General features: G+C 51.1%; 1 protein-coding gene across 1 annotated transcript; it reads right to left on the reverse strand.

Annotated features, from left to right (window-relative positions):
• Nucleotides 1-563: 563 nt before the first annotated feature.
• Nucleotides 564-8422, reverse strand: PKDREJ (polycystin family receptor for egg jelly). The gene is made up of 2 exons (XM_067010434.1): nt 2268-8422; nt 564-2183 (listed from the first exon to the last, which is right to left on the reverse strand). The coding sequence occupies exons 1-2, from the start codon at nt 8420-8422 to the stop codon at nt 1478-1480; spliced, it is 6861 nt and encodes a 2286-aa protein (XP_066866535.1). The 3' UTR covers nt 564-1477.
• Nucleotides 8423-9937: the final 1515 nt, after the last annotated feature.

The raw sequence follows: 9937 nt of genomic DNA on the forward strand, positions 1-9937 counted from the left end.
GACCAGACCCCGGGAAAAAGTAAACATTTGGCCCCCACGGTTACACCTTCCCAACCTGTTCAGAAGTCGGGTGGTAACGAGAGGTGCTAACCATGAACGTGCACTTCACTTGGAACCAGTGGCCAGAGCCCAGCCACACCTGAGACGTCCCACCAGGGCAGTTAGAAAACCCAGCACTGACCTTCTGACCCTAACCGTGTGGGTGGTCTTGGGTGAGTCACAAAACCTCTTCATTATCTCACCTGGCAGAGGAGGCCACCCCCCACCCCAGGTTCGCAGGCCTCCCCCGGGGAGGAAACGATGGGACGCGTGTGCACGTGTGGGTGTGCATGCCCCTGCCTGTCAAGGCGCAGGGGGCCATGACCGTTCCCGTGCAGCGCAGGTGCCATGACCGTTCCCGTGCAGCGCCGGACTACGGGGGCGCCGAGTGAGTAACAAACACCTGGGGCAGAGCTGCCCACCTGCCTGTTGTCCCCCTTTGCTGGCCCTCGACTTTGAGGGCAGGAGCCATCGGTGTACACACCCCCTCCCCACAGGAATCACTGCAGGTCTCACAGAAGAAATCTCACATTTAATTCTGATCAAGTTTCAAGTGGCATCTACATAAATGAGCGTGCTTCTGGGTGAAAATCCAACAGCTGCTAGCCCGTTTTTCTTAAACAGTGTTTTCTAAACAATCCACCAGGCCATCAATACCCCAAAGCCCAAATCCTGGATGTATATATTGCTATATACATTATATAGACTATTTACTATCTTTCAATGTGAACCCACACGCACACACACCTTCTTGCTGTTTAATAAAAGTCACGTCTCGTGGCCAGAAAACGTTATTACACTTCACATCTTTCACTTGCAGTGGCCTTAAGAAGCAGAAGGGAAGCTTCAGACTTCTGAGCCCCAGGTCCACACCCCTGCATTCCCAGGCACGAGGGCAACTCCTGGGACTCATCACGAGGCCCTGGCCCAGCTGGAGTGTGGGCGGCAGAGCCGGGGAGGTGGGGGAGGCCCTGCAGCCCCGTGTTCAAAGGGAACAGCCAGCGGGGCCGAGGCACCGAACCGCAAGCGCTGGCCTCCCAGCCCCGGGGAGGGGGGCACAGAAGCAGCAGAATTTTCCTGCTGCTTCTGGCAAGGTGGGGTGAGGTTGAGGGGGCCTTTTAGTTCCCTACCCCAAATCTGGGTCTCTAACCTTCTAAACTGCAGCAGGTTCCAAAGACACCAGCTTCCCAGCCACAGGGAAATGAACCCAGGCCTCACAGGCTGTCATCCTCCTCTCTCTGTAGAGGCCGCACTGCGCTCTGACACCCTCCTCTCAAGTTCCAAAGGGGAGGCCAAGACTGTGGACGCGTCCAGACGTAGGGGGTGTGCATTGTGAAGGACACGGGTAGAAAGCACAACTGAGCCGCTAAACGTTCCTTAATCCCAGAAACTGAGCATCTGAGAGAAGCTGCCCTGTGGATCTTAAGACTGTCATGGATCAGACCACGAGATAAACCATTTTCTTCCCATTAATGTTTCTGGTCTTCAGCCCCACGTGTCGCCTGTTGTTCTTCTCTGGCTGCCCATACACCATGTTGACAAAGAACTTGGGTTGGTCTGCCCTGGATCTGAAGGACAGAAAGCCAAATGCGGTTCTTAGTCTGTGACACAGGTAGGTCACTGCTTCCGCTTCTTCTGAGGGCTCCTCATACACGGGCTGCTTCATTTCCTCGTAGGCAGACAAAATCACCGCCTGAAATAAGTTGATCAATATGCAGATCATCACCAGCATAAAAGATGAGAGAAAGAGGACCCCAAGAACCCGGTTACTGGAAAATTCCGTGTTCTGAAAAGCCGAAACGCAGTAGGAGAAAATCGTCTGCGTGGCATGAATCACATCGCTGTAGTTCCGTTCGTGCTGCCCGAATACCAGGTAACCAAACGTCACGAAGACAAAGAGATACACGGACACCACTAGTGCCACGTGGCAGATGCCGGGAAGGGCCGTCCGGATGGCCCTCTGTGCGAGACGCACGTCGTAAAAGAACCTGGAATACCTGAGGGTCTTCAGGATGGTTAGAAACAACAGGAAGCCCAAAATCAGCCTCATGGAGTGATCTGCCTGAGACACCGCATGAAAGGGAATGAAATCCTCGGAGTTCGACAGGTAAAACCGAATTATACCGACAGCCAAGAAGTGTTTCCTGAAAAAGAGCACGATCAACAGGGTAAAGATGCATTTTAAAGCAAAGTTGAGCAAATTATATACACTTTTCACGTAGGCGGACCTTTCTCGTGTGATGAGGTAGAGCTCGCCGACAACGTAGGCAAAATAAAAAATGAGGACGGCCACGTACAAGTAGATTTCTGCGGAAGTTTTTCTGTCGAAATCGGCAAGCGAGAAGGAGTGCGCAGACAGGCTGGCGTTCACAACTCCTAACTGAGAGACCTCAAAGATGACTGAGATGCTGCAGAAGAGAGTGATGTCTGGATTAAAAGTTGTTAGTTCCAAAATCACAGCCCATGTCTTCTCATCCAGCCAATGGCTTCCCTGGAGTTCGCTGAGCCTCAGTGTGGAATTAAACTGCTGTTCTTCCGGAAAGAAATAGAACGTGTACCCTCCTGACCCGTAGGTATGCCACAGCCCATAGGAATAGTACACCCATCTCCTTTCTCGAGGCTTGTAAGTAAATCCTTCCGTGGTCTTGTCTACAGCCCGCTTACTAACTCTACTCCACAACCCGGAGTAGTTTTTTGTGTCTTCCGGGTCAGTGCCGTATTCGGGGTGACAGCGAATCTCTCTTTCGAGGCTGTCCCGCATGAAGCTCTTGGCAGGCAGACAGGTTTTCTCTCCAGGCTGCGCCCTCACCTGCCTCATCAGTGGCAGGCCAAGGATTTTAGAGGAGCTGTCAGGGAGAAAGGTGGGGCGCAGGTCGTTGTGGAGCAGAGGCAAGAGCACGGTGTCCAGCCACCGGAAGATGTCTTCCAGCTTGGCCACCGACGCCAGACCCACAGAGAACCGGTCACGAATAACCCGATTATAGTAAAAGCCGTCGGTGTGGCGTAGGAGGGTGACCAGGCTCAACAGGAGGGCCAGAAACATGAAGTGAGCGAGGATGTAGCTCAGGAACACGAAAGCTCTTCTCTTGATCCTCTCCTTTCTTTGGAATATTGTGATTTCGTCTTCAGTGAGGGGCTGGTACATCCTCGAGCTTCGGAGCCGGGCCACGTGCTGCTGGCGCCTGCGCATTTCCTCTGGGTTCTTCGCGATGCTCTGCAGCTTGATCTCACTGTAGCGACAGCTGCCAACCCACGGAAGGTTTTTACAATACTTGGGTTTACTCGTTCTGTAGCCTGACACGAGTATAATTTTAGATGGTTGCACCAGAAAAACTGACTGCAAGAAGCAACAAAATGATGCAAACAGCCATTCTATTGACTTTTCGTAGCCGTAAGTCAGTCCATAAAGTACAATAAAGAATGAGGATATGCTACAAGTGACAAAAACCAAGAGCCACGCGACATAAACGCAACACCACGGCAGAACGATCCTGGTCTTCTCTTTGAGGGGTGTAGCACCGGGCTGGGGAGGGTGCTCTCCAGAAGAAACACTTTGATTGTCTTCAACGTTTGGGTTATTGGCGTTTTTATTTTTTCTTTGGGTGCGGGAGACCTTGCTTTCTGTTGGCTTGGGCTGGGGCCGTCTTTCCGAGGTGGCCTTGACAGAAGCCTTGGGAAGTCCAGGACTTCTCCTAGTAGGTGGAAGCTCTTCAGGCTCCTGGGAGTGTGTGCCGTCAGTTTCACGAGCGTGCCACTTTGCTAATCGTTCTTCCCAGTGTTCACTTGCTGCTGCTGTCTGCGGATGCTTCCGAGGAGCGACCTCCCTTAGGGTCACTTGAGGTCTCCTCTGGGCATAGATGAACAGAGACGTGATCATTAGTTGCACGGGGATGGTCATTAAGGCACTTTCCAACCCGATCACCATCGACCTGAGGTACTTCGCCTCTTGTGACTCCGCTTCTTTTTCTTTATTTAGACTAAAGAACATAATATTACACAGAAGGGAGGAGAGCAACATGGCTAAGCAACAGGACAGTCTCTGGAGCCTACTGAACGGTGCAGCAATGACGCCAGAAAAAACAGAGAACCACATGTGGCTTCTCCCCAGCCTATAACTTAAATCTGTAAGGAAAAAATCCTTTCTGTTGAGAGACTTATCTGGGGGGGTCACTTGAAAGGTTCTGTCCAAAGAGGTGTCAATAGAAAGCCATTCCCGGCACATGAACAGCCAGATGTGTCTGCTGAACAGATTCTCCACTTTGATTCTACTTAAATACCAACTAGGGGACCTGCCCTCGTTGTTGTGCCACACGCGGATGGAATGGATGTCCCCCAAGTCATCTTTCGTCGTTAGGAGGAAAGTGCTGATGCTTCCTCGGTAGAGGGTTGTAAACTGTGGATGGCTTAAACAGTGCACCTCGCTGCTACCCTCTGTTCCCTGCAGTTGGACAAAGACATTGGCCCTGGTCCCAGACCCACAACGGCTGCCTGTAAAAACAGTGACTAGGTAACATACCTTATCATAAGGATCGTTATCAGGTAGAACTACCACATGATCCCTAAGACACCTGTCCATTTCATCTCTGTGCAAGGCCCAGAACGCTAGGACTACGTACAACAGCATGATGAAAAGTACAGTGAAGAGGGTCACGGGGTTTTGGGTAACGTTCCTGATGACCTCTAACCGTAGATCCACGGGGTTAGGGACCACGATCACCTTGGCCGTCAAATAGTGGGTACGCAGGTGACGCTTGGCTAGTTTCGTCGCGTCCAGCTGCCGCTTGGCCCGCCCTGGGTTCTCGCAGATACAGTGCACTTTCCGCCAGGTGGTCTTCTCTCCGACAACGCAGGTATCTTCTGTCCAATCGCTCTGGATCCCGTACATGTCCAAGCATTGAGTGCTGAAAACAGAAATTCTCACTACCTTGTCACTGGGCTTTAGGACAAAAGGAGGTGCCTGCAGAACCACAGTGACGGTACACTCAGAGGAGCTGGTTCGCTGAGCTATGACCCGCAACAGGGATGGGGGAAGGCAAACCACACGGGCCTCCCTCACTGTACAGTCAGGGTCAAACAGGTCACTCTCTTTGGCAGTTGGAGGGATGCGATGGGGCACGAGGTAGGTGGCGATCAAAGCGGTGGGTGTGATCTGATGGCCAGCATACACCAACACTGTGAACGACACGGCCACTTCCGTCACGATGTGGATCAACACCTCCTTCCCTGCTCTGCTGTCCACTTCAAAGCTGAATGCCCCCGTCGTCTTCCTCAGTGACTCATCTGCTTGATGAGACTCCTTGCTGGGTCCCACCGTGAGATTAAAAGTCCCAAAGCTCAAGTTTTTTCTGATGAGGTACACTTCCACTACATCAGGTGTGATCTCAATCACGTCACCAGTAGCCTTGGTTCCTGTCATTCGGAATCCAACCACCTCGGTCAAAATGTTTTCCCCATAATTTAGCCAAGGGAAAGGGTCGTCTGCAAACTCACAAAACATTGTAGAAATGGGAGCGTTGGCAGGCAGACTAGGAACGCTGCTCACATTTAGGGTTGGATAAAAACAATTTCGACAGTGTTTCTCAGTGCTGAAAAAGTTGGTAACATTCCACTTTTCCGTTTTCTTGACATACATGTTAAAGTTGGAGGTCCTCATTGCAGTGGTCTTATCCTCTGGCACTTTCACAGCCAATACTGTCTCTGCTAGAGATTCAATGACATGGAAAGGCTCTTCGACCACTTCATGACGAACCATCAGTTTCAGGATATTAGACAAACTTGTTAATATTCCAGTGCTTACACTTTCTATCTGCTCAGAAGAAATGTGCGTGTCTCTCTGGTGACACTCTTGGAGGGCTTGGCTTGTTTGCCAAATCCTCACCGTGGCCAGTTTCTGAACAACTGAGGAGAACTCGGAGGTTTTCTGCGTTAATTTAGTAACAGTCATGACCACCTGGCTGATTTCCGCCAAAGTGTTTACAGGAAGAATGAAAGACTGATTGCAAAGGTGTTCTCGGAGTCTAATTTGGTCAGCTTGCAGATGGGAGTCCGTTTTCATGCTATTCAAGACAGAAGCTACAATATACATTAAATAACCTGCAGGTAAGAAATCCTGCTGTTGAAGCAAAGTAGACAGCGATGAATCTGGTCCCATAGTGGAATTGAATAACTCCTGCATCACAGTCCTTGATGAGTTTATGTCAGTGGGAGCCTGTACAGTGGCGTACAAAGTCACCTGAGAAAAAGCTCCCAGAGAGGTATTATATGCCTGAGCATATATTTTCAAGGCGTAATGATTGGCCAACACACCAACAGGGAGAAAGGAAGGGGGCGCTGTGCAATTCTTCCCCAAATAGAGGATGGACCCGAAGTTATTCTCTTTTAAAGAACTGATTTCACCAAAACCACGCACATCAGGAACTATTATCTTATAGGTAAGAACGATGTTCTTATCCTTGAAACTACTACAATGGACAACAAATTTAGTAACGAATGCAATCCCTTTAGCTGGATCAATTTTGCATTCTGTGGTTTCAGGGACGTGGTGAATAACGAAGGGATGCCTTAAGACCAAGCTCGATCCACCCCAGGTTGCTAGATTTAGAGAAATCCAAAACTTATCTTCAACGAAACGCCGAAAAGCGAAAGCTTTTACAGACAAATAAGCACCATTCCGCCCTGTTGTAGTCTGCCCCGTCCAATCAAACGGCATCTTATCACCTGAAGACGACAGAATGGACCATCGATAGACATCACGGCCTGCTTTGCAACCTGGGCATTCTAGAGACAAAGAAAATCTCTCTGATATAATCAAAACTGTATCACAATTTTCAATACATGAAATGCTTGCTGCAGGTGCTGGTCCTTGAAGCACATGCACTGTCCTATCAGAAAATGCTGTTCTGTCGTTCTTCTGGATCACCAGTCTGAAAAAATGCACACGGCCGCCGTGAAGTGTTTCTGGCAAAAGTGTGAGTATAGGACCAGAGGCCCATGTCCACCTGAGATCAACCTGCTCTGGGAGACAGACTTCCTTGCTCCCCACTGTTATTTCATGTCCGTCGTAGTTTCTTGGGTCCGTGGTACAGTACCAGAAGAAATGAAGTCCCTCTAAAGGGTTTTCTGCATCTGGATCAGAGGACATATTTCCATTCAGAGTCAGCCCATCTGTGAAATTAACTGTGATGTTGGTATCCCCAGGAATAACCGCCTGCAGGGGACTTCTAACAACGCTGATGTACATGGAATCTGAGCCTTTCTTCAGAGGTATCTTTGGATCATATGTGACGATGTACACGGAGAAATTAAGCAGATACACCCCCCAAGATAAAGAATGCGCGGAGATATGCACACTTGATGGAGTGTTCCCTGACTTGAAAGGTGGGTTTTGCAAAGGTTTAGTCCAGTCCGGCTTGTCAGATACAGAGGCCACGGGAAAGAGTTTCCAATACTGACCAAGGAACCTTTGGATCGGGCAGCGGGCCTTAACCGTGGCATTGATGGTGACTTCCATCTTCCTGGTCAGCTGCAGGGGAGAATCGTCATTCCTATTGATCCTCACCAAATCCAACACACAGACCCCCGAGCGTGATATCTGACAGGACACCGAGGACTCCACGGCTTGGGAACTGTTCGGGTTGACAGCCTCTAAGACGACGGGCGTGGGCCCGTCCGTGGGACACTTGGTTCTGGCCGCTAAGCCCGCGTAGGAGCGCGGGCCGCGGGGCAGAGCCGAGCGGGGCGCCACCGCCGAGCGGGGCGACATGCGGGCGGCGGCAGCGGCGGCCGTGGGCCCGAGCAGCCCGAGGTGGAAGGTCCACTCCAGACGGCCGAGCGAGCGCGGCAAGCGGGCGAGCCAGCGCAGGGAGAGCCGGCCGCCGGCCGCCGACAGCTGCAGGTCCACGCGGGCGGGCGCCGCGGCGGCGGCGGCGGCGTTGGCAGCGCGGCGGGCGCGCAGCAGGACGTGCGCGCGGAGGCAGCTCGGCGCCGGGCCTGCGAGCCGCCCGGCCCGCAGACAGAGGTCGCGGCCGCCGCTCAGGATGACGCCGCCGCCCGGGGCCGCGCGGGGCCGTAGGCTGAGGCGGGCGCGGCCGCCGCCAACGCCGCCGCCGCCGCCGCCGCGCACCCCGAGGCCCCGGGCGTCCCTGACCGAGCGCAGCACGGCCGCCCGGGGCCGCGCCGGGACGCGGACCCGGGCCTCGGGCGGGGCGCGGCGGGCCGAGGAGGGCTCCCGGCCGAGGAGGTCGCCGGATGGCGAGCCAGGCACCCTGGGGACGGTGGCGCGGGCCCCCCGAGGAGCCGGGGTCGGAGGGCGGCGGCCAGGGCCGCCGCTCAGGCTCAGGCCCAGGCCCAGGCCCAGGAGGAGGAGCGCGGGCCCCGGCCGCATGGGAGCGGGAAGTGGGAGGCGCTGCGGAGGTCGCGGACCAACGGCCACGGGGGCGCGGGCCGCGGGGTCACGGTGGGGGCAGGGGGGGTGCGGGGGGGAGGGGCTGTGGGCGGCTGGCCCGTGCCCACGCCTGGGTGGGCCTCGGGTCAGGGTGGTTAGTGGGGTTCCTGTGGCGCCGTCTCCTGACCCTCCACGGAGTCCCCTTGGCAGGAGCCCACCCCCCTGGGAAAACTCATGACAAGCGGTGGAAAGCGAGAGGGTCAGTGGGCTCCCTGAGTGGAGGGAGAGGGGGACTGCTCACTGGGTTTCTTACTTAGTTTTCCTTTTTTTAAAAAAAAATATTATTGGAGTATAGTTGCTTTACAGTGTTGTGTTATTTTCTGCTGTACAGCACAGTGAAGCAGTTATACATATATCCACTCTTTGTTAGATTCTTTTCCCATACAGGTCATTAGAGCACTGAGTAGAGTTCCCTGTGCTGTACAGTAGGTCCTTATTAGTTATCTGTTTTATATACAGCAGTGTGTATATATATGTCTTTCTACTTTCTTAGGGTGAAACCCTGTGTCATTGATTTTAGATCTTCTTTTCTAATAGAAGCATTTCCTGCTGTCAGTTTCCCGCCAAACACTGCATCTAACATACTTACCATATTTTTATTATCATTCAATTATAAATATTTTTAATTTCCCCTGTTTTGGTTTGACCTGTGAATTCAAGTGTGTTGTTTCATTTCCAGATATTTGGAGTTTCTGTGAAAATATTCACAGGTACTGATTTCCAATTTAATTTTGTTATGGTCAGAGAAAACAATCTGTATGACTTTTATCCCTTTGTATGTATTGAGACTTGTTTGAAAGCCCATCGTGTGGTCTGTCTTAATGTATGTTACATGAAACTTTAAAAGAATGTGAAAAAAAAAAAGAAAAAGAAAAGAAAGAATGTGTATTCTGTTGTTGGGTGGAGTGTTCTGTAGATGGCAGTTAGGTCAAGAGGGGTAGTAGTGTTGCTTAGATTTATGTCTTTTCTGCATTTTTGTCTAGTTGTTCTATCAATTGCTGAGAGAAGATGTTAATCTCTCCTACTATAACTGTGGAATTGTCTATCTCATTCTTTAATTCTGTCAATTTTTGCTTCCTGTATTTTGGGACTCTGTTTATTAGGTAGATACACATTTGTGGTTATATCTTCCTGATGAATTGCCCCTAGTATCATTATGAGATGACTTTATCTCTGGTGATAATCTTTGCTTTGAAGTTTACCTGGTATTCAGATAGCCACATTATATGTCAATTATATCTCAATAAGACTTGTGGGGGGGAATGAAGTAAAATAAAATAGCCACACTCGCCTTCTTATGCTTACTGTCTATGGGCATATGTTTTTTTCATTCATTTACTTTCAACTTATTTATGTGTTTATGTTTAAAGTGGTCTTTTATAGGTAACATTTAATAGAGTTTTACTCTTTTATCCACTCAGTCAATCTCTGCCTTTTAACTGAGTATTTAGACCA

The sequence above is a fragment of the Kogia breviceps genome, chromosome 12 (genome assembly GCF_026419965.1).
Source record: "Kogia breviceps isolate mKogBre1 chromosome 12, mKogBre1 haplotype 1, whole genome shotgun sequence".
NCBI lineage: Eukaryota > Metazoa > Chordata > Mammalia > Artiodactyla > Physeteridae > Kogia > Kogia breviceps.

Coding starts and splice junctions, on each gene's coding strand:
- PKDREJ (XM_067010434.1), bottom strand. CDS start 8,422: ATGCGGCCGGGGCCCGCGCTCCTCCTCCTGGGCCTGGGCCTGGGCCTG. Junction 2,184..2,267: donor TACCTCATCACACGAGAAAG/GTCCGCCTACGT, acceptor GCTCTTTTTCAG/GAAACACTTCTTGGCTGTCG.